The sequence below is a fragment of the Oncorhynchus mykiss genome, chromosome 6 (genome assembly GCF_057628025.1).
Source record: "Oncorhynchus mykiss isolate SJ-2025 chromosome 6, ASM5762802v1, whole genome shotgun sequence".
Lineage (NCBI taxonomy): Eukaryota > Metazoa > Chordata > Actinopteri > Salmoniformes > Salmonidae > Oncorhynchus > Oncorhynchus mykiss.
This window is the reverse complement of record NC_143027.1, coordinates 6,711,152-6,734,696: the sequence shown is the minus strand read 5'-3', so window position 1 is coordinate 6,734,696 and position 23,545 is coordinate 6,711,152. Positions and strand designations below refer to the sequence as shown.

The window sequence follows — 23,545 nt, the reverse complement described above, 5'->3', positions numbered from 1 at the left end:
GGACTTTTCTGACCAACATCCCATTGACAGCCCGTCTGGCCAAAACATAAAACGGACTCTAACCTTAACCCTAACCCTAACCTTAACCCTAACATTAACCCTAACAATAACCAAACCCTTATGCCTTAAAGGTAATCTCATCATGGGTGTGATTCAGACTGTAGTTTCTCCCTGTGTGTCCAGTAAACCTCCTCTCATCATGGGTGGGATTCAGACTGTAGTTTCTCCCTGTATGTCCAGTAAACCTCCTCTCATCATGGGTGGGATTCAGACTGTAGTTTCTCCCTGTATGTCCAGTAAACCTCCTCTCATCATGGGTGGGATTCAGACTGTAGTTTCTCCCTGTATGTCCAGTAAACCTCCTCTCATCATGGGTGGGATTCAGACTGTAGTTTCTCCCTGTGTGTCCAGTAAACCTCCTCTCATCATGGGTGTGATTCAGCCTGAAGCTGGAGAGGCCAGTAGCAACCAGCCCGACCACTTTATTACTAGTTGGGGATGGATAGTATCTCTAGAGGTACAGTAGGGCATTTCCATGTAAAAGGATTGTCTATTAGGTATTTGTTGTGAAATGGTTAGATATTACTTGTTAGATAATACTGCACTGTCGGAACTAGAAGCACAAGCATTTCGCTACAGTCACAATAACATCTACTAACCATGTGTTGTGACGAGTAAAATTAGATTTGATTTGAGCACCAATTATGACGTTCATAGGAGCATGTGTAATTGGGTGTGAAATGAAATCTAAGAGTGTATATTTTTGGTAAATGTAATTCTAGAAACATTTTTCAACCAGTGAAGGCTTTGATTTCTGGGTCAACAGATGGAAAAGGGATCTTAGAAAAGATTAGCAGAAAAAGTCTTAAGAGGTCCAATATCAGAACTACATAAAAACAGAATCATGTTGACATAAAGACCCCTGACTACTAATATCAACACTTACATTTGGGTTTGGAGAAATCGTTTTGGTAATATTGTCTTGTGCCTTGTAATTCTGTTACCAAAACCCCACATAACTTCAAGATATTTTCACATTTGTCTTTGTGAGGAGGGGGGATAATGAAAGTTCACAGAAGTAACCAGTAATGGTGGAGCTAACAATTAGTTCTAGTGATTTTTCTGATGTGTATTTTGTTTGTGAATTATTAAGTGATTACAACTCATAATTCCGTTGCCAAATTGGTCGCTGCATCAAAACCAAGGATCCATTACAACTCTATTGTTGCATTACATCTCCACATTTCATATTCCAGTATCAACAAAATAAAAGGTCTGAGGTTAAAATACTATCACCACACATCTACACATTCACATTATATATAACTCACTGTACTATCAGTGTCAATTTGGAAAAAGCTATACATTACTGGAGACCTGTGCTAAACGGTGATACAACCATTATATTATAAACCACTAACATGTAAGCTGATGTTGACTGAAATCAACTAACCTAGAGCTAGCTAGCGCTTAGCCACGCTAAATATGGTTAGCATCAAGCTAGAGAACTGTTAAATGCTATTTTTGTAGAAATATCAACACATTTTATCGAGACATCACATATTTACATATATTACCTGAACTAAACTGAGTCTTTGATAGAAAATAAAACAAATAGGATCTAAAACTTTGTTGAAAAAAATTACAGAAAGTTCAGACGCCATCTTGTTCCCTTCTCTTACATGTAAACCATTAGCAACCTAGCCAACCTCCATTACTTACAATGGGGAAAATACCAACCAGTTTATCACTCTGTTAAAACTCCCTTCAATTGCCTTCAAACGTGACCAAACTCATGGACTATGTAGTTAACCATGTTACCTCAATATGCTGAGAGTCATATTGCACTTTTGCACATTACGTAACTTGATTAATAGGGTAAAATGATGAGACAGAGAAATGTTATTAGTTTTCAGTAGTAGGCATTCTCCAAGATTGAAGAAGAAACCTCTAAGACCTCACGATCTCACTAACGTTCCCCATTGACATCACAGCTCCCCCTAGCAGCAGTAATCATATACATTACTTTAAATGCAAATACCTGGGAGGCCTAGAAAATGATACAAGGGATGGATCCATCAGATAACAAATGAAGTAAAACATAAAGAATATGACCATACATATTTGTGTGTGGCACATATACACATGGCATATGCTTGGGTGCCACCTTGACATCTCTGATCTGATGCCTCAGTGGTGGAAAAAGTACTCAATAGTCATACTTGAGTAAAAGTAAAGATACCTTAATAGAAAATGACAAGTAAAAGTGAGAGTCACCCAGTGAAATACTACTTGAGTAAAAGTCTAAAAGTACTTGGTTTTAAATATACTTAAGTATCAAAAGTAAATGGAATATCTCAAATGTAGTATCAAGTATCAAAAGTACAAGTGTAAACCATTTCAAATTCCTTATATTAAGCAAACCAGATGGTACAAATGTATTTTCTTTTTAAAATGTATTTGCGGATAGCCAGGGGCACACTCCAACACTCAGATATAATTTACAAACGAAGCCTCTGTGTTTAGTGAGTCCGCCAGATCAGAGGCAGTAGGGTGACCAGGGTTGTTCTCTGTTTAGTGAGTCCTCCAGATCAGAGGCAGTAGGGGTGACCAGGGATGTTCTCTGTTTAGTGAGTCCGCCAGATCAGAGGCAGTAGGGATGACCGGGGATGTTCTCTGTTTAGTGACTCCTCCAGATCAGAGGCAGTAGGGGTGACCAGGGATGTTCTCTGTTTAGTGAGTCCTCCAGATCAGAGGCAGTAGGGGTGACCAGGGATGTTCTCTGTTTAGTGAGTCCTCCAGATCAGAGGCAGTAGGGGTGACCAGGGATCAAATCAAATCAAATTTTATTTGTCACATACACATGTTTAGCAGATGTTAATGCGAGTGTAGCGAAATGCTTGTGCTTCTAGTTCCGACAATGCAGTAATAACCAACAAGTAATCTAACTAACAATTCCAAAACTACTGTCTTATACACAGTTTAAGGGGATACAGAATATGTACATAAGGATATATGAATGAGTGATGGTACAGAGCAGCATAGGCAAGATACAGTAGATGGTATCGAGCACAGTATATACAGTGCCTTGCGAAAGTATTCGGCCCCCTTGAACTTTGCGACCTTTTGCCACATTTCAGGCTTCAAACATAAAGATATAAAACTGTATTTTTTTGTGAAGAATCAACAACAAGTGGGACACAATCATGAAGTGGAACGACATTTATTGGATATTTCAAACTTTTTTAACAAATCAAAAAACGAAAAATTGGCGTGCAAAATTATTCAGCCCCTTTACTTTCAGTGCAGCAAACTCTCTCCAGAAGTTCAGTGAGGATATCTGAATGATCCAATGTTGACCTAAATGACTAATGATGATAAATACAATCCACCTGTGTGTAATCAAGTCTCCGTATAAATGCACCTGCACTGTGATAGTCTCAGAGGTCCGTTAAAAGCGCAGAGAGCATCTTGAAGAACAAGGAACACACCAGGCAGGTCCGAGATACTGTTGTGAAGAAGTTTAAAGCCGGATTTGGATACAAAAATATTTCCCAAGCTTTAAACATCCCAAGGAGCACTGTGCAAGCGATAATATTGAAATGGAAGGAGTATCAGACCACTGCAAATCTACCAAGACCTGGCCGTCCCTCTAAACTTTCAGCTCATACAAGGAGAAGACTGATCAGAGATGCAGCCAACAGGACCATGATCACTCTGGATGAACTGCAGAGATCTACAGCTGAGGTGGGAGATTCTGTCCATAGGACAACAATCAGTCGTATATTGCACAAATCTGGCCTTTATGGAAGAGTGGCAAGAAGAAAGCCATTTCTTAAAGATATCCATAAAAAGTGTCATTTAAAGTTTGCCACAAGCCACCTGGGAGACACACCAAACATGTGGAAGAAGGTGCTCTGGTCAGATGAAACCAAAATTGAACTTTTAGGCAACAATGCAAGACTTTATGTTTGGCGTAAAAGCAACAGAGCTGAACACACCATCCCCACTGTCAAACATGGTGGTGGCAGCATCATGGTTTGGGCCTGCTTTTCTTCAGCAGGGACAGGGAAGATGGTTAAAATTGATGGGAAGATGGATGGAGCCAAATACAGGACCATTCTGGAAGAAAACCTGATGGAGTCTGCAAAAGACCTGAGACTGGGACGGAGATTTGTCTTCCAACAAGACAATGATCCAAAACATAAAGCAAAATCTACAATGGAATGGTTCAGAAATAAACATATCCAGGTGTTAGAATGGCCAAGTCAAAGTCCAGACCTGAATCCAATCGAGAATCTGTGGAAAGAACTGAAAACTGCTGTTCACAAATGCTCTCCATCCAACCTCACTGAGCTCGAGCTGTTTTGCAAGGAGGAATGGGAAAAAAATTCAGTCTCTCGATGTGCAAAACTGATTGACACATACCCCAAGCTGCTTACAGCTGTAATCGCAGCAAAAGGTGGCGCTACAAAGTATTAACTTAAGGGGGCTGAATAATTTTGCACGCCCAATTTTTCAGTTATTGATTTGTTAAAAAAGCTTGAAATATCCAATAAATGTCGTTCCACTTCATGAAAAAATACAGTTTTACAGTTTTATATCTTTATGTTTGAAGCCTGAATTGTGGCAAAAGGTCGCAAAGTTCAAGGGGGCCGAATACTTTCGCAAGGCACTGTACATATGAGATGAGTATGTAAACAAAGTGGCATAGTTAAAGTGGCTAGTGATACATGTATTACATAAGGATACAGTCGATGATATAGAGTACAGTATATACGTATGCATATGAGATGAATAATGTAGGGTAAGTAACATTATATAAGGTAGCATTGTTTAAAGTGGCTAGTGATATATTTACATCATTTGCCATCAATTCCCATTATTAAAGTGGCTGGAGTTGAGTCAGTGTCAGTGTGTTGGCACCAGCCACTCAATGTTAGTGGTGGCTGTTTAACAGTCTGATGGCCTTGAGATAGAAGCTGTTTTTCAGTCTCTCGGTCCCAGCTTTGATGCACCTGTACTGACCTCGCCTTCTGGATGATAGCGGGGTGAACAGGCAGTGGCTCGGGTGGTTGATGTCCTTGATGATCTTTATGGCCTTCCTGTAACATCGGGTGGTGTAGGTGTCCTGGAGGGCAGGTAGTTTGCCCCCGGTGATGCGTTGTGCAGACCTCACTACCATCTGGAGAGCCTTACGGTTGAGGGCGGAGCAGTTGCCGTACCAGGCGGTGATACAGCCCGCCAGGATGCTCTCGATTGTGCATCTGTAGAAGTTTGTGAGTGCTTTTGGTGACAAGCCGAATTTCTTCAGCCTCCTGAGGTTGAAGAGGCGCTGCTGCGCCTTCTTCACAATGCTGTCTGTGTGAGTGGACCAATTCAGTTTGTCTGTGATGTGTATGCCGAGGAACTTAAAACTTGCTACCCTCTCCACTACTGTTCCATCGATGTGGATAGGGGGGTGTTCCCTCTGCTGTTTCCTGAAGTCCACAATCATCTCCTTAGTTTTGTTGACGTTGAGTGTGAGGTTATTTTCCTGACACCACACTCCGAGGGCCCTCACCTCCTCCCTGTAGGCCGTCTCGTCGTTGTTGGTAATCACTGTTGTGTCGTCCGCAAACTTGATGATTGAGTTGGAGGCGTGCGTGGCCACGCAGTCGTGGGTGAACAGGGAGTACAGGAGAGGGCTCAGAACGCACCCTTGTGGGGCCCCAGTGTTGAGGATCAGCGGGGAGGAGATGTTGTTGCCTACCCTCACCACCTGGGGGCGGCCCGTCAGGAAGTCCAGTACCCAGTTGCACAGGGCGGGGTCGAGACCCAGGGTGCTAGGAGGGTACTATGGTGTTGAATGCCGAGCTGTAGTCAATGAAAAGCATTCTCACATCTTCCTCTTTTCCAGATGGGTTATGGCAGTGTGCAGTGTGGTTGAGATTGCATCGTCTATTTGGGCGGTAAGCAAATTGGAGTGGGTCTAGGGTGTCAGGTAGGGTGGAGGTGATATGGTCCTTGACTAGTCTCTCAAAGCACTTCATGATGACGGAAGTGAGTGCTGGTAGTCGTTTAGCTCAGTTACCTTAGCTTTCTTGGGAACAGGAACAATGGTGGCCCTCTTGAAGCATGTGGGAACAGCAGACTGGTATAGGGATTGATTGAATATGTCCGTAAACACACCGGCCAGCTGGTCTGCGCATGCTCTGAGGGCGCGGCTGGGGATGCCGTCTGGACCTGCAGCCTTGCGAGGATTAACACGTTTAAATGTCTTACTCACCTCGGCTGCAGTGAAGGAGAGACCGCATGTTGTTCTCTGTTTAGTGAGTCCTCCAGATCAGAGGCAGTAGGGATGACCGGGGATGTTCTCTGTTTAGTGAGTCCTCCAGATCAGAGGCAGTAGGGGTGACCAGGGATGTTCTCTGTTTAGTGAGTCCTCCAGATCAGAGGCAGATTTGTACCTTGTCAGCTCGGGGATATGAACTTGCAACCTTTTGGTTACTAGTCCAACGCTCTAACCACTAGGCTACCCTGCCGTACTATAAAATACAGTACAGATACTCCCAAAAAAACGACTTAAGAAGTACTTTAAAGTAGTTTTACTTAAGTACTTTACACCACTGGCTATCTTCAATAAATGAATGCTAGAACATTGGTAGCCAGGATTAGCTGTTTGTATCTAGTCTCTTAATAATTGCATAACGGTGCAAGTTAGACACGTTATCTTTTGTTTGCATGTGAGCATGTCTTTTTCTGTCGGTCCTGTCAATGTTGAGTGATCACACATGCCTCAGCACACATAGGAGGTTCCTTTGCCTGCTTGTAAATGTGGGCTAAAAGTGGGGATGTTTCATATTATTTCAGATCATCTTAACTCCCCACCACCAATGAACCATTTATTTTATTACAGAAAACCACTGAACCACCACTGCAATATAGACCTACACTAAGAACAAGGTGCTTTCTACAACCTAAAAGGATTATTCCTCTGTCTCCATAGGAGAACCCTTTTTGGTTCCAGGTAGAACCCCTTCTGTGCCGAGGTAGAACACTTTTGGGCTCCATTCCACAGAGGGTTCTACCTGGAACCAAAAAGGATTTTCCTTTGGTGACAGCCAAGAACCCTGTTGGAACCCCTTTTTAGAAGAGTGTCCTCAACAAGTTCAACCTGTTAAGTTTACACCATTTCATTCTGTCCTCAAACTGCTGATTGGTATTCAAGATAACATGCAACATAGCACCACCACCGTTGAAGGTTTTCATCAACCTCTTAAATAGCAGTGTTCCAAGATCCTCCACCAGGGGTGACTGTAGTATCCTCAAACGGACAGAAAGGAGACACAAGAGGCCCCCCACACTCATTTTAGATCCCAAGGGGTCTTTATTTTCATACTGGATGCTCTCACCCTCATCACTATCTCCTTTGTCATCTTCCATTCATGGCATTTCAACATTAAAACAGAGGGGCACATCACACTCATGTCTTTTCTTGGAGCTCAAACCACACACACACAATTATAGCATCTTGTTTACATTTCTCACATTGTAGGCGCCCAGCTGAGGCCCTGGATGGACCATATTGCAATGAGATGGGCACAGGGGTATGTACAGTTGATGTCGGGAGTTTACATACACCTTAGCCAAATACATTTAAACAGAGTTTTTCACAATTCCTGACATTTAATCCAAGTAAAGATTCCCTGTCTTAGGTCAGTTAAGATCACGACTTTCTTTTAAGAATGTGAATTGTCAGAATAATAGGACAGAGAATGATTTATTTCAGCTTTTATTTATTTCATCACATTTCTAGTGGGTCATAAGTTTACATACACTCAATTAGTATTTGGTTGCATTCCCTTTAAATTGTTTAACTTGGGTCAAACGTTTCGGGTAGCCTTCCACAAGCTTCCCACAATACATGTGGTGAATTTTAGAACAGTTCTCTTTATGTTTTATCAGACCAGAGGACATTTCTCCAAAAAGTACAATCTTTGTCTACATGTGCAGTTGCAAACCGTTGTCTGGCTTTTCTATGGTGGTTTTGGAGCAGTGGCTTCTTCCTTGCTGAGGGCCTTTCAGGTTATGTCGATATAGGACTCGTTTTACTGTGGATAAAGATATTTGTGTACCTGTTTCCTCCAGCTACTTCACAAGGTCCTTTGCTGTTGTTCTGGGATTGATTTGCACTTTTTGCACCAAAGTACGTTCATCTCTAGGAGACGTCTCCTTCCTGAGCGGTATGACAGCTGCGCGGTCCCATGGTGTTTATACTTGCGTACTATTGTTTGTACAGATGAATGTGGTACCTTCAGGCGTTTGGAACTTGCTCCCAAGGATGAACCAGACTTGTGGGGGTCTACAATTTTTCCTGAGGTCTTGGCTGATTTCTTTCGATTTTCCCCATGATGTCAAGCAAAGAGGCACTGAGTTTTAAGGTATGCCTTGAAATACAGTGCCTTGCGAAAGTATTCGGCCCCCTTGAACTTTGAAGACCTTTTGCCACATTTCAGGCTTCAAACATAAAGATATAAAACTGTATTTTTGTGAAGAATCAACAACAAGTGGGACACAATCATGAAGTGGAACGACATTTATTGGATATTTCAAACTTTAAAAAAAAATCAAAAACTGAAAAATTGGGCGTGCAAAATTATTCAGCCCCTTTACTTTCAGTGCAGCAAACTCTCTCCAGAAGTACAGTGAGGATCTCTGAATGATCCAATGTTGACCTAAATGACTAATGATGATAAATACAATCCACCTGTGTGTAATCAAGTCTCCGTATAAATGCACCTGCACTGTGATAGTCTCAGAGGTCCGTTAAAAGCGCAGAGAGCATCATGAAGAACAAGGAACACACCAGGCAGGTCCGAGATACTGTTGTGAAGAAGTTTATAGCCGTATTTGGATACAAAAAGATTTCCCAAGCTTTAAACATCCCAAGGAGCACTGTGCAAGCGATAATATTGAAATGGAAGGAGTATCAGACCACTGCAAATCTACCAAGACCTGGCCGTCCCTCTAAACTTTCAGCTCATACAAGGAGAAGACTGATCAGAGATGCAGCCAAGAGGCCCGTGATCACTCTGGATGAACTGCAGAGATCTACAGCTGAGGTGGGAGACTCTGTCCATAGGACAACAATCAGTCGTATATTGCACAAATCTGGCCTTTATGGAAGAGTGGCAAGAAGAAAGCCATTTCTTAAAGATATCCATAAAAAGTGTTGTTTAAAGTTTGCCACAAGCCACCTGGGAGACACACCAAACATGTGGAAGAAGGTGCTCTGGTCAGATGAAACCAAAATTGAACTTTTTGGCAACAATGCAAATCGTTATTTTTTGCGTAAAAGCAACACAGCTGAACACACCATCCCCACTGTCAAACATGGTGGTGGCAGCATCATGGTTTGGGCCTGCTTTTCTTCAGCAGGGACAGGGAAGATGGTTAAAATTGATGGGAAGATGGATGGAGCCAAATACAGGACCATTCTGGAAGAAAACCTGATGGAGTCTGCAAAAGACCTGAGACTGGGACGGAGATTTGTCTTCCAACAAGACAATGATCCAAAACATAAAGCAAAATCTACAATGGAATGGTTCAAAAATAAACATATCCAGGTGTTAGAATGGCCAAGTCAAAGTCCAGACCTGAATCCAATCGAGAATCTGTGGAAAGAACTGAAAACTGCTGTTCACAAATGCTCTCCATCCAACCTCACTGAGCTCGAGCTGTTTTGCAAGGAGGAATGGGAAAAAATGTCAGTCTCTCTATGTGCAAAACTGATTGACACATACCCCAAGCTGCTTACAGCTGTAATCGCAGCAAAAGGTGGCGCTACAAAGTATTAACTTAAGGGGGCTGAATAATTTTGCACGCCCAATTTTTCAGTTTTTGATTTGTTAAAAAAGTTTTAAATATCCAATAAATGTCGTTCCACTTCATGATTGTGTCCCACTTGTTGTTGATTCTTCACAAAAAAATACAGTTTTATATCTTTATGTTTGAAGCCTGAAATGTGGCAAAAGGTCGCAAAGTTCAAGGAGGCCGAATACTTTCGCAAGGCACTGTACATCCACAGGTACACATCCAATTGCCTCAAATGATGTCAATTAGCCTATCAGAAGCTTCTAAAGCCATGACATCATTTTCTGGAATTTTCCAAGCTGTTTAAATGCACATTAAACTTAGTTTATGTAATCTTCTGACCCACTGAAATTGTGATACAGTTAATCATAAGTGAAATAATCTGTCGGCACATTTTTTGGGAAAAAATAACTTTAGATGTCCTAAACATCTTGCCAAAACTATAGTTTGTTAACAAGAAATTTGTGGAGTGGTTGAAAAATTAGTTTTAACGACTCCAACCTCAGTGTATGTAAACTACTGACTTCAACTGTATGTACAGTCCTTTCTAGTGTGGCGGCAAATGAGTTGAGCAGGAGAAGAGGATGAGGTTGGTGGTGGAGGATGAGCAGTGGGGGTGGTGGGTAGAACAGCTGCAGTGACGTTGATTGGTTGCTCTGGCTCATCACTTGTTGACTAAAAGAAAGAAAGATTTAGACATTTGTTGGACATTGCCATAGTTCAACAGCTGAAAAGCCTTCATTAACATACTCCCAGAGATAGAAAGACATCCAGAATTCACTGAATGAAGGAGGTGTGGTGGTGGTAGGGATGGTAGGTGTGATAGGTGTGGGGATGGTAGCGATGGTAGGTGTGGTGATTGTAGGTGTGGTGATTGTAGGTATGGTAGGTGTGATTATGGTAGATGTGATGATGGTAGGTGTGGTGATGGTAGGTGAGGTGATTGTAGGTGTGGTGACGGTAGGTGTTGTGAAGGTAGGTATGGTAGGTGTGGTTATGGTAGATGTGATGATGGTAGGTGTGGTGAAGTAATTATGGTATGGTTTTTGTGGTGATGGTAGGTGAGATAGGTGTGGTGATGGTAGGTGTATGGATGGTAGGTATGGTGGGTGTGGTGATGGTAAGTGTATTTATGTTAGGTGTGATAGTTTTGGTAGGTAGGTAGGTAGGTAGGCTTGGTGATGGTACATGAGGTAGCTGTGGTTATGGTAGGTGTGGTGATGGTAGGTGTGATAGGTGTGGTGATGGATGTTTGGTGAAGGTAGGTATGGTAGGTGTGTTAGGTTTTGTGATGTAGGTGTGAGAGAAGTGGTGATGGTAGGTAAGTTTGGTAGGTTTGGTGATGATAGATATGGTAGGTATGGTGATTATAGGTGTGGTAGTTTGGGTAGGTAGTTGTGGTAGGTGTGGTAGGTAGGTTTGGTGATGGTAAGTTTGATGATAAAAGATGTGATAGTTGTAGGTGGATTGTAGGTGTGTTAATGTTAGGTGTGATAGTTGTGGTAGGCCGATGTGGTAGTTGTGGTAGGTAGGTTTGGTAGTTGTGTTTGGTAGGTGTGGCAGTTTTGGTAGTTGTGGTACATATGTGTGGTGGTTGTGTTAGGTAGGTTAGGTGATGGTAGGTTTTGTAGTTGTGGTGATGATAGGTGTGGCAGTTGTGTTAGTTTTGGTAGGTTGGTGTGGTGGTTGTGGTGATTAGGGTTGGGAGGTATCCAGATGTTCATATTGTCATACCATCCTTCTCTCATACCGGGATTTAGAGTGTTACCGGCATAGCACATGAGGGGGTGCTAAAAACACAAGAAAAACCTATTGCCCTCTATTTCCAGAATGCTAACAAATTAGCACAAACTGATAGCAAATTCCCAAAGACACTGTTAGCTAAATGCTAACAACTGAAAACGAACAAACTAATTGCAAAGCAGTGGAGGCTGCTGAGGGGAAGACAGCTCATAATAATGTCTGGAATGAAGTCAACTGAGTGGTATCAAACACATGGAAACCACATCTTTAATGTGGTTGATACCACTCCATTGACTCCATTCCAACCATTATTATAAGCCGTCGTCTCCTCAGCAGCTTCCACTGTTGCAAAGAAAGGCAAATCCAGCTCATAAAGTGATGTAAGGGATAATCAACGAGGGACTATGAGTTCTATGGTAAATAATGAACACTGTGGAACTGACCTTCCATGGACTTGCATTATTTTCCAGAGAACCATAAAGCCCTGAGTTGATTATCCCTTTTATACCATGGCTATAATTTAACACATTTGCCGGTAGAAATGTGTTCAACATCCATTGAAGTAGCTAGCAAGTTTACTAGATAGCTACAGTAGTTGCCTTGGTAACAAACAAACATACTTGCTAGTTTAGATAACCAAAACATCAGTCCTAGCTTGCTATTATGAAAACCTAATTCAACAACACCAATAATGTTTTCAATTTGACTTCAATTGTAATGTTCAACAGTCCAAACGTAATTACCGTGGATTGGAGGGAAGAGGTCCATGAACCAATATCAGTTTGTTGTATTCATAAACGTGGAAGCTACTGAAGTTTTAGGGAAGCATTTTTCAGGTAAAGTCCATTCAAATTCATTAAAAAATATAAAGTAAAAAAAAATACAGAAAGTAATTGACGTTTATTAGTGGGATGAGGTTCCTGAACCAATGACAGTTGTTTGTATTCATTAAAGTAATATGGGGTGGAAGCTATTGACGTTTTAAGAATGTATCTTTACTGTCAAGTCAATTTAAGTTGGTAGAATATCACCAAAGTCAAGAAATACAAAAGTAATTGCTATTGATTGGAGGGATGAGGTCCCTGAACCAATCACAGTTAGTTTTACTCATGAATGTCTCATGGGGTGGAATCTATTGACATGTTAAAGTATTATTCATGCAAATTTAATGAATGTTTGTCAAAAAGTATCCAAAGCCAACAAATACAAACACAAATTGCTGTTGATTGGAGGGATGACGTCCCTCAACCAATAACAGTTGGTTGTTTTCATGAAAGCCTAATGGGGTGGAAGATATTGATTTTTTAAAAGTATTTTTATGTAAAGTAACTTGTTTTACTTTTAGTAGATTTTATAGAACTTTAAAATAATGTAACTAATTGCATTTGAGAAAAGAGGTCTCTTAACAGTGTCAAATTTGTTTGAGATCTCTATGTCATGTCGTTGAGAAGGTATTGATATTTTTCATTTACAGGCAATTGTATGCGATGCAGTTTTAAGACGGTTCCTTAACCCTCTGAGCAGAGAATGGCACATTTTTAGCTACATTTCACCTCCAAAAAGTGAATATGACACCGAATGGTAAAAACAAGGGGTTTAACTTATTCACTATCATCAGCCAATTTAAAATATTACATTAATATATATATATTTTTCATTTAACCTTTATTTAACTAGGCAATTCAGTTAAGAACAAATTCGTATTTACAACGACGGCCTACGAACAGTAGGTTAACTGCCGTGTTCAGGGGAGGAATGACAGATTTTTACCTTGTCAGCTCGGGGATTCAATCCAGCAACCTTTCGGTTACTGACCCAACACTCTAACCACTAGGATACCTGCCGCCCCCGGTAGCCTAGTCAACCTTGCATGTTCCGTTGAAGAGGTTTGAAGAGCAAAGTCTGAATCTTTAATATAAAGCTAACTTCACCACTGTAAAACACTGTATGATTAAATCATTCAATATTGATTCACCAATAAAAACGGTGAGCTCATCTTTTAATAATAATGTATTCATCATAGAATCATCTTTGATTATAGTGTTGTCAGTGGCGAGCCGTCATTTAGGGCAGGTGGGGCGGAGCCACACCCGTTTTGAGCCCCACGTGTTTAACAACAATATATATATTTATATGTTGCCTGCTTTGCTTGTTATTTTGGCATTAATATGTGTCACATATCAGTTTGCAAACAATGTCTACTTTTTAAAAAAATCATTGAGTTAATAAAGCTGCATACCTTCTCTTTTTTGCTTTCTTGAGGAAGGCAGCTCATAAATGCAGGTGTTTCAGCCCAGCTTAGTGCTTTCTGTGGTGGTGGGGCAGCCAGCGAGAAATACGGAGCGTAGGGGTTGGTAATGTTCTCTGGTTGCGCCGTGATTGGTTCAACATCATATTTTCAAAATCATAGCTACCAAGCTAGCAGTCATCATCATGCATCCAGTCAACAATCTACTGGCAAATCCATTTCAATCCTTGTCATATGAAGAGAAATTATAGATAAAAAGTATCTGTTGTCATCAACCTTTCCAAATAAACACAAAAAGTTGAAAATCGCAAATTCAACAATGAGTGGTTTGGAAGGAATCAGTGGCTAACTGCAAGCTAAGCTAAAGCTTAACAAAGCAATCACTAGCCTGCTATTCAGCATGATTCCTGAGTGGTTGGAAGCTTCTCTATAAATGATGTAATATGCCTGGGAGTGTCATGTTCTGACCTTAGTTCCTTTATTATGTCTTTGTGTTAGTTTGGTCAGGGCGTGAGTTGGGGTGGGAAGTCTATGTTATTTTTTCTATGTAGCATTTATGTGTTTGGCCTGGTATGGTTCTCAATCAGAGACAGATGTCGTTCGTTGTCTCTGATTGAGAATCATACTGTTTTCCCCATTTTAGAGGTGGGTGATTGTTTTCTGTCTCTGTGTCTTCACCAGAGAGATCTGTTTTGTTTTCGTTCGTTGTCCTTGTTATTTTGTTTTTTGTGTTCAATGTTAATAAATGATCAACATGAACACGTATCACGCTGCATATTGGTCCGATCCTTCATACTCCTCGTCAGAGGAAGACGAATATCGTTACAGGGAGATATGTATACTGTATCTAAGAAAGTAATACTAAGTGTATGTTGTGTAGTAAGCTGTTAGTAGCCCATGTGCCTCACCCTAATAATTTTGTCCCTTTCCCCTCTCATAACTTAGCCTACTGCTCTGACTTGATGATGCACATGTAGACTATAGCCTGTTTAAGAGAAATGTAATCATTGAATATTGTACGAGCTTTCATTGTCTGCTTATATGCAGTTATGACTTGGTGTACAGGGAGAATACTGTAAGAATGGCCCATGTTCAAAATTCTGTCGCTGTACATTTCAAAAGTGCTGAACAAATGGTTATATTGACGACGTTCATCCTAGTTCTCTCATTGTCTTAATCTAAATTACAGATATCCTGTAGTCCACTCGTTGTCCCCTTATGCCATAGTTTGTACATCTCAATTATCAGCAGAATCCACGTTTGTTTAAGCAAGTCAGCCATATCAGCTATGGTTTTAAAAAATGATTATCTCCATGGTGCTGAAAAGAAAGCTCTGCTGTTGGGACAGCTTTATGTCGACCCTAACAGTTTGTGGGCACCGTTTGTTAAAGTTATAGTGCAATTAATGTATTGTTTAGTGTTGTGTTGTGTAGTGGCTTTGCTGGCATTAATCTAAAACATTTTGGGGGAGTTTTCCCCACCAAGATATACATGCTGCAATCACCACTGGGTGGGTGAATTATAACACACCAACCCTGTTACCTATAGATAGACAGTCTAGAAATGTTTAAACTATTTACATGTGTTTGGTAAGCTTGCATTCCATTCCCCCTGTCACATGGGGATCTATGGTTGATTCTAGATGAAATAGTCAACTCTGTTACAGTCAACCCTGTCACTTTATTTGGCCCTTAATAGGCACTTACTATAGTATGTATTTGTTACTTTGAGATGGGAAACATGTTTTATATTAAGTTGAACATGTGCTTTTTATGACAGAATGTTAGAATTAGGTGAAATATAAAGTTACACTCCCCAAAAGGTGCTCAATTGGTGGAATGACCCGAGTACTGAACTGGAGGTGGGAGAGCTAACGATGCGTCTACTGTTGCTCTCTCCTCAGATTCTTAGAGAAGCTATTTCAATCTGATATTTCTCCTATGGTCTAAAATAGATGTGTATAGAGGACTCCTCTCTAATATAACATGTCACACATTGTATCAAACTGATGGAATGTTAGGTGTCTCATTGAAAGTCTAACATCTACCATGACTACTGGATGTTTCAATTCTAATAAATAACAAAACAATCCACACCGTAACAACAATATTGCTTTTTTACTAAATGCTTTTATTAAAGAATAAAACTTTGCTAACAAAAATGACATCATCAAACATCACTGGCCTGACTTGAGCAGCTCTGCCCGGGGATGGAGCCAGCAACTTAGCTGCTACCGGTCCGGTCCAGGCTACCTGCAGACCTCCTCCCAGACCTCCTTTTCAGCACCTCCCCTTAACAGGAGAGGTGGTGGAAATGATCAGAGTTGCATTCAACTTGAATAAAGATGAGAAACTCTGGTCTGTGGAGCCACTGGTCTGAGGGGAGGACTTCTGTTGAAACCATTTCCATTTTTGGGATATTTTCTAGGACTGTAGAGGTGGTAAGCAGAGATGAATTTAACTAGGATACAGATGAGAGTCTCTGTTCTTGGGAGGAGGGTCACTGACCTTCGATGGTTTGTTGCCTGATAAAGAGGATACTTGCTGGCTTGAGGAGACTATAATGTTTTGAGGAAGAAATGTGGCTCGATGACTTAAAGAGGAGGAGGAATTATTGGGCGACACTTTTAATTACCAACGTAACCTCAGTGGAACTGTGGCTTCATCGAGTTCCAGCTCTAGGCAGAATGCTGTAAGACATCACAGAGACAGGTAAGTATCTATATATTTACATGTGTGTTGCATGTACACTAAACCCTCACATTTGGATAATGTAACTTTTTAAAGTGATGACATGTATATTAACAGTGTAAAACATGAATAGATGTTTAAACATTCTTTACCTCATCCTAATTTTCTTCCAGATGCTTGGCTTTTTCTTTGTCTTGGATATTCGCTCTGATGTTTCAACCTCTTCTGGAGCTTCTAGCTGCTGGCTGTCTGGCCCCCCCTGATGGTTCTCTGGCCCCTCCTGCTGGTTCTCTGAACTCCCCTCCTGGTTCTCTGCCCATGCCTGTTGCCTCCTTGGCCTTTCCTGGTGGCCATCAGCAGATCCAGTGGGCTCTTGGCTTACTTGTTGGCCATTGGCCCACCCGGGCAACTCCTGACCGTGGTTGTAATCGTGGCTGTGTTGGGTGGTTAGACACCGGGTGTTGATTTGAGCATCAGCCTCCAGATTCATCTGCTCCAGGTAGTTTTCCTTCATCCTCTCCCTCTCCTCCTTCAGTTGTTGATGAGTCTGTTTTTTAAGCAGGGACCGCTCTCTCCACTGCTTATTGAAATCCTCCATCTTCTTCCTTCTCTCCTCAGCCTTCAGCAGCTCCTTCCTCTTCTCCCTCTCTCTCTCTGCCCGGGTCATGGTGGATGTTAGCCTTGTGTGTCCAGGGATGGCTGGGAGGGGAGAAGAAGTAGAGTTTACATTCAACTTAGTGGATCTGGTATCAACTTAAATGTAATGGACACAGGGAATGAAGAATAGAAAACACAATTGGATCTCAATTATTCTTTACTCTTTTCAGTTGAGCAAGGCATGGAATTTGTCAATAAAGTGCAATAATTCCCATCCCGAATTGACCTGGCCCTAAGTTGAACATGAGTCCAGAATGGCACCTATTCTTTGTATAGTGCCAGGGCATATGTGATCGCTTAGGGCCCCATGGCCACTAGTAGCCCCCGGATCCCCCCAAAACACGTTTTTGTGTGTGTGTTTTTAGGAACTCTTTCTGGGTCTCTACTTAGTCTTGAGAGTTAGACTAGTAGATGACACAAGGTACCATTTAAAAACGTGGTTGTTATCAGCAGTATTTTTCTTGTTATGTCAGTCAGTCACTCAATGAGCCATGTCAGCTAACATATTCTTTGGACAGTAGTTTTATATTGAAACAATGATGCAACATGATGACTGGTGTGGAACAAATGTGTGTAGAGGAGACTAAAGAGGATAATGTCATAAGTAGAGGGAAAACAGGTCTTACCTATGTGGACGATCTTATGGCCCTCCTCAGCCTCTCTCTGATACGTTCTCTCTATCTTTCTGAGGTTCCTCTTCTCCCCCTTCAACACTTCTAACCTCCTCTCTTTACGCCTATTGAAGACTTCCCGTGCTTTTGCTTTAACATTAACTACTACATGTTTCTTCATGCTTACTTCCTTTCCTCTCTCTTCTCTTTCCCTGTACTCTTCCTCTGCTTCCTTAATCACTTCCTGCTTTTCTTCCATCTCTCTCTCCTGTTCTATCTCCAGTTCATTCTGTCCCTCAATTTCCCCCAAAATATTTTTCTGCCCTTCCTTTCTTCTTCCTGCTTCCTCCCTTTCTCTCATAATCATCTTTTCTCTCTCCATCTCTTTCTGTTGCTGATCTTTTAATTCCATCTCTCTCTGATTGTCATTGTCTTTCTCCCTTTCTTTCTCCTTCTCCTTTTGTTTCTGTCTCTCCTCTTGTTGTTGTCGTCTGTGTATCTCTTCTATCTCTCTCTGTCTCTTGTTCTCCCTCTCTCTTCCCTCCTTCTCCATGTCAATTTGCTTCTGTTTCCATATATTTTCTTCTTCTTGATCTCTCTCAAACATTATCTTTCTCTCCTCTTGTTGTCGTCTTTCTTTCTCTCCCATCTCTCTCTGTCTCTCTTTCTCTTCGATCGCTCTCTGTCTCTCTTCTTCTCTTTCTTCCTCTTCCATCTCTATTTGCTTCTGTTTACATCTTTCTTCATCATTCTCTCTTTCAATCTCTTTCTGTCTCTCTTCTTCTCTTTCTTTCTCTTCCATCTCTATTTGCTTCTGTTTACATCTTTCTTCTTCATTCTCTCTTTCAATCTCTTTCTGTCTCTCTTCTTCTCTTCCGATATGTTTTTGTCTCTTTTCCATTATCTTTCTTTTGATCTCTCTCTGTCTCTCTTTCTCCTTCTCTTGTACTTCCTCTTCCATGTCTTTTTGCTTCTGTTTACATATTTCTTCATCATTCTCTCTTTTGATCTCTTTCTGTCTCACTTCTCTTTCCATGTTTTTCTGTCTCTTCTCCATTCTCTTTCTTTTGATCTCTCTCTGTCTCTCTTCTTCTCTTTCTTCCTCTTCCATCTCTATTTGCTTCTGTTTAAATAGTTGTTCTTCATTCTCTCTTTCAATCTCTTTCTGTCTCACTTCTCTTTCCATGTTTTTCTGTCTCTTCTCCATTCTCTTTCTTTTGATCTCTCTCTGTCTCTCTTTCTCCCTCTCTCGTTCTTCCTCTTCCATCTCTATTTGCTTCTGTTTACATCTTTCTTCTTCGTGCTCTCTTTCAATCTCTCTCTGTCTCTCTTCTTCTCTTTCTTTCTCTTCCATCTCTATTTTCTTCTGTTTACATCTTTCTTCTTCGTGCTCTCTTTCAATCTCTTTCTGTCTCTCTTCTTCTCTTTCGATATGTTTTTGTCTCTTTTCCATTATCTTTCTTTTGATCTCTCTCTGTCTCTCTTTCTCCCTCTCTCTTTCTTCCTCTTCCATCTCTATTTGCTTCTGTTTACATCTTTCTTCTTCAATCTCTCTTTCAATCTCTCTCTGTCTCTCTTCTTCTCTTTCCATAATTTTCTGTCTCTTCTCCATTCTCTTCCTTTTGATCTCTCTCTGTCTCTCTTTCTCCCTTTCTCGTTCTTCATCTTCCATCTCTATTTGCTTCTGTTTGCGTCTCTCCTCTTCTTCTTCTCTCTCCATCTCCTTCTTCTTCTCATCTTCTTCTTGTCTCTGTTTTGGTATTTTCTCCATTCTCTTTCTTTCTACCTCTTTCTGTTTGTTGTGCTCACCCTCCGTCTTCTCCTCCATGTCCATTTGGTTGTGTTTCCATTTATATTTGTCTGTTTCCATATTTTCTAATTCTATCTGCTGTTCCTTGATTTTCTTGAAGACTTCCTCCAATTCAGACGTATTTTTGTCATTGATGAGGGCTGTCTCCATCTCCATCTCTCTCTCCACTCTATTTTTCAACTCCTCTTCACTTCGTCTCCAATCATTTTCTCTCTCTCTGTCTCTATCAAATGTTCTCTCTGGTTCAGTCTCGTCTTTCAATCTAATCTCTTCTTTCATTCTCACAACCTCTCTGTCTAACACTAGTACATTTTGGTTAACCTGTTTCACTCTCTCATTCTGTCTTCTAAACGCTTCTTTCGCTCTTTCAAATTTGATTTTGTATTGAATCTCTTTTGTTGTCATATCTTCTTTCAGTCTCTCAACCTCTCTCTCTAACTCTTTTACCTTTTCGTTGACCAGTTTGACTTTCTCATTCTCTGCAATACGCATGTCTCTTTCTCTTTCAAATATGATTTCCTTCTCAATCTCTTTCAATCTCTCAATCTCTCGTTCTAACGATTTTATCGTTTCTTCTGCCTGTTCCACTTTCTTCTTCATTTCTTGTCTTTCCAATTCTGCTTTTCTCTTCCTTTCCATCTCCCTTTCTCTCTCGTTTTCCCTCTCTCTTCCTGTTTCAATAGGTTTGTTGTTCCAGGCCAGTCTTGGTCGCTGATCCTCCATGACTTTCTGCCATAGCCTCAATCTCTCAATCTCTTGCTTCATTTTAAAAGGTTAAATTAGTGATAATCTATTACCAAGACATACTTTCACAGGATTTGCAGAGAATGATACACAGAAATACAACCTAGAGCTAGGTAATTGAATCAAACACTGGACAACATCAATAGCAGGGTCATGTTGATCAATTAATCTGGACAATTCATTGTCAATTAATGTATTGACATGGTTTGAAAAAATTATGAGACATTTTATGGAATCAATTATGTCCAAAATGTGTACAAATACAAACACACAACCTTCTTGCCCATTCAGTTAGGGGTTTGAGAAATTCCTGTTACAATTTGTGTGATGTTACAACAATGTTGCCTCTGATGTTTATGCTTGTAGAAATTACTCCTACAAATGATGCTTCACTAATGCAACTATTTACAACCTGCACAGATACAGTTATCAACAACAACAACAGTAATGACGTTAATAAGGAAGTGGATATTCAACCGGCAGAAGAAAGGCATAGGGGTTGAGATAAATGAAGGTTAGGTTCAGGACCTAGGGTTGGGTTAAGGTAAAGGTTAGGTATAGTTTCAGTGAGGTTAAGGTAAGGGTTAAGGAAAGGAAGAAAAGTTAACATTGGGTTAGCGTACCGCTGTCTGCCACTATTCATTTTCAGCTGGGTAAATATACACTGCCTTTTAATAATAACAATGACATGTCTTACGTGGGCCAGTTGTAGGTCCACCATCAGTAGATCCAGCAGTTGTTTGAGTCTGTGGATCTCCTGCAGTTTTCTCTGGTACTCCATTGCTTCTGTGGCTCTCTCTGCTTCTCTCTGTCTCTCTGCTTCTCTCTGTCTCTCTGCCTCTCTCTGTCTCTCTGCCTCCCTCTGTCTCTCTGCCTCCCTCTGTCTCTCTGCTTCTCTCTGTCTCTCTGCTTCTCTCTGTCTCTCTGCCTCTCTCTCTCTCTGCATCTCTCTCTCTCTCTGCCTCTCTCTGGCTCTCTTCCTCTCTCTGGCTCTCTGCCTCCCTCTGGCTCTCTGCCTCCCTCAGTCTCAGGATCTCAGCCTTCCACTCTTTCAGTATACCCCTTTCTACTCTTCTTCTCCTCCTTTCATCTTTTAAAAGGGCTCTGAGGTGGTCTGTCTCAGACTGTAATTGTTCAATGATCTTGTCCTTCTCCGTTCCAACATTCCTCTTCTTCTTTTCCTCCTCCCAGAGGCACACTTGAAGTCTGCCCATCTCCTTCTTCTGATTTCGGATCGTTCGATCCTTCCCCATCAACTCAAGCATGTGGGCTTCCTTCTCTGTACAGGTCTTCTTCTCTTCTCTCGGGAAGTAAACCTCCATCTCTGCCTGCTTGTAGCTGGGAGCAAAGGAATGTCAACACATTATTTAGGAAGTGAACTCAGACAATTTACTACAATATTAAAATAATAATTTAACTTCTGCTCAATTTAACTGTCTTTAATAACACAAATCACACAACTGTGACTTACAGTACGTGAATGTGATGAGTTGACTGTCCATGATGGCCAGAGGTGGGTAATGTGTAGCTCTGGTCCAGGGCGTTACGTACAGCTTGCAGACACTGAGCCTTCCTTCAGCAAGCCGCACATAATGCCCTGTACCAGAGCTAGGTTATGTGATGAATGACTTACAGACTGTTCCACATGATAGGAGGGGGTAAGAAGACAGTCCCAGTAGGAGACGGAGATCGTCCAGAAGAAGAAGAGGTGTCCATCTCGTCAGAGACTGCAGGAAAGGTCTACACGTTTTATTTCTGGAAAATAAAGAGATGCCTTCGTTCAGCAACAATGTGTGTTTCTATGTTTCTGTCACTAGATGGTGCCATTGTACACAACATTTACTCACCAGGTCAGTGAATTCAGAAACAGTCTTCAGAGTTGAGTCCTCAAACTCTAGCCTACAACCCATCATGCATCAGCACAACTAATATAATAAAACCTCATCACAACTTCATAATCACAGTACACCTGGATTGTGTTCACAAAGTGTTTCAGGGGAGGAGTGCTGATCTAGGATCAGGTCGCCTCCTGTCCATCAAAACGTATTCAGTTTAATTTAAAAGACCAAACTGATTATTGATCAGCACTCCTTCTATGAGACTTTGTGAATATGAGCCTTTCTGGCATATGCTGGCTAGACAGTACACAGACAATTCAGATAGTCCGAAAGACAGACAGAAGAGTAGATACAGATGGAGTGATTGATAGCAACAGAAATAACGAAGCGGATGGTTAATGTATTGTAAACTTTTGTAAATATTTGACTCACCTCAAATCACACGTGTCAAACCTCAGTTTTAGTGTTGAACCGAATAATATCCTCGGCATTAACTTTCTCTGGTCTGGAGCTGTATTGTTGCGTCATTTGGAACGCTTGAGCGTCATAATCCGTTCACCGCGCCTGCTTGATTGACAGCTAGGGGTTCTCCTGCGCATCAGTGTCCAAAAGTCGATAATGTTTAGCTACTCATAATTGATAAAGTCATTTATAACTATTTTCACTTGACTTTTATTTCGTGTATTTTTGCCTAAGGTTATTTGGTAGTCTATGTTGTGTAATTTGTCTTTGTATGGGCCTAAAGTTCAATGAAATACAAACAGCAACTATAGCCTACAAACATTTCCCACACAAATACAAATGTGGGTGTTTAGTGAGCCACAGTAGCCTTCCCAAACTCACACTTGGCCAAATTGAGGTTTAAAGAAGCATTCTCCAACCACTGAAACACACTTTTCAAGGTGGCGAGATGATCAGACCAAGTTGACGAATTAATCCCCACATTGTCAAGGTAATACAATGCAGTAATAACCAACGAGTAATCTAGCTAACAAATCCAAAACTATTACCTTATACACACAAGTGTAAAGGGATAGAGAATATGTACATAAAGATATATGAATGAGTGATGGTACATAGGCAAGATGCAGTAGATGGTATCGAGTACAGTATATACATATGAGATGAGTATGTAAACAAAGTGGCATAGTTTAAAGTGGCTAGTGATACATGTATTCCATAAAGATGGCAAGATGCAGTAGATGATATAGAGTACAGTACATATGTATACATATAAGATAAATAATGTATGGTATGTAAACATTATATTAAGTAGCAATGTTTAAAGTGGCTAGTGATATATTTTACATCAATTCCCATTATTAAAGTGGCTGGAGTTGAGTCAGTGT

General features: G+C 40.9%; 2 protein-coding genes across 2 annotated transcripts; both read right to left on the bottom strand.

Moving 5' to 3' along the window:
• Positions 1-16,678: 16,678 nt before the first annotated feature.
• LOC118964829 (uncharacterized) lies at positions 16,679-20,337 on the bottom strand. Its single transcript, XM_090236902.1, has 4 exons — positions 19,404-20,337; positions 17,820-18,476; positions 16,954-17,235; positions 16,679-16,917 (listed from the first exon to the last, which is right to left on the bottom strand). The coding sequence occupies exons 1-4, from the start codon at positions 20,335-20,337 to the stop codon at positions 16,685-16,687; spliced, it is 2,106 nt and encodes a 701-aa protein (XP_090093028.1). The 3' UTR covers positions 16,679-16,684.
• A 251-nt stretch (positions 20,338-20,588) lies between these two features.
• LOC149982724 (uncharacterized) lies at positions 20,589-22,074 on the bottom strand. Its single transcript, XM_090236898.1, has 3 exons — positions 21,992-22,074; positions 21,321-21,696; positions 20,589-21,196 (listed from the first exon to the last, which is right to left on the bottom strand). Exons 1-3 carry the CDS (start codon positions 22,072-22,074, stop codon positions 20,831-20,833), a joined length of 825 nt encoding a protein of 274 aa, XP_090093024.1. The 3' UTR covers positions 20,589-20,830.
• Between the last annotated feature and the right edge of the window lie 1,471 nt (positions 22,075-23,545).

Bases quoted from the DNA above. Each gene is read 5' to 3' on its own strand.
- LOC118964829 (XM_090236902.1), bottom strand. From the start codon at position 20,337: ATGGAGGATCAGCGACCAAGACTGGCCTGGAACAACAAACCTATTGAA. The intron at 18,477-19,403 runs AGAAAATTATGG...AGAGAGCGATCG, and splicing joins GAAGAGAATGGAGAAGAGAC to AAGAGAAAGAGAGACAGAGA. The intron at 17,236-17,819 runs GTAAGACCTGTT...CTCCCCTCCCAG, and splicing joins CCATAAGATCGTCCACATAG to CCATCCCTGGACACACAAGG.
- LOC149982724 (XM_090236898.1), bottom strand. From the start codon at position 22,074: ATGGACACCTCTTCTTCTTCTGGACGATCTCCGTCTCCTACTGGGACT. The intron at 21,697-21,991 runs GTAAGTCATTCA...CTTTGCTCCCAG, and splicing joins CCTATCATGTGGAACAGTCT to CTACAAGCAGGCAGAGATGG. The intron at 21,197-21,320 runs GCAGAGAGAGAG...AGACAGAGAGAG, and splicing joins AGGAAGAGAGCCAGAGAGAG to GCAGAGAGACAGAGAGAAGC.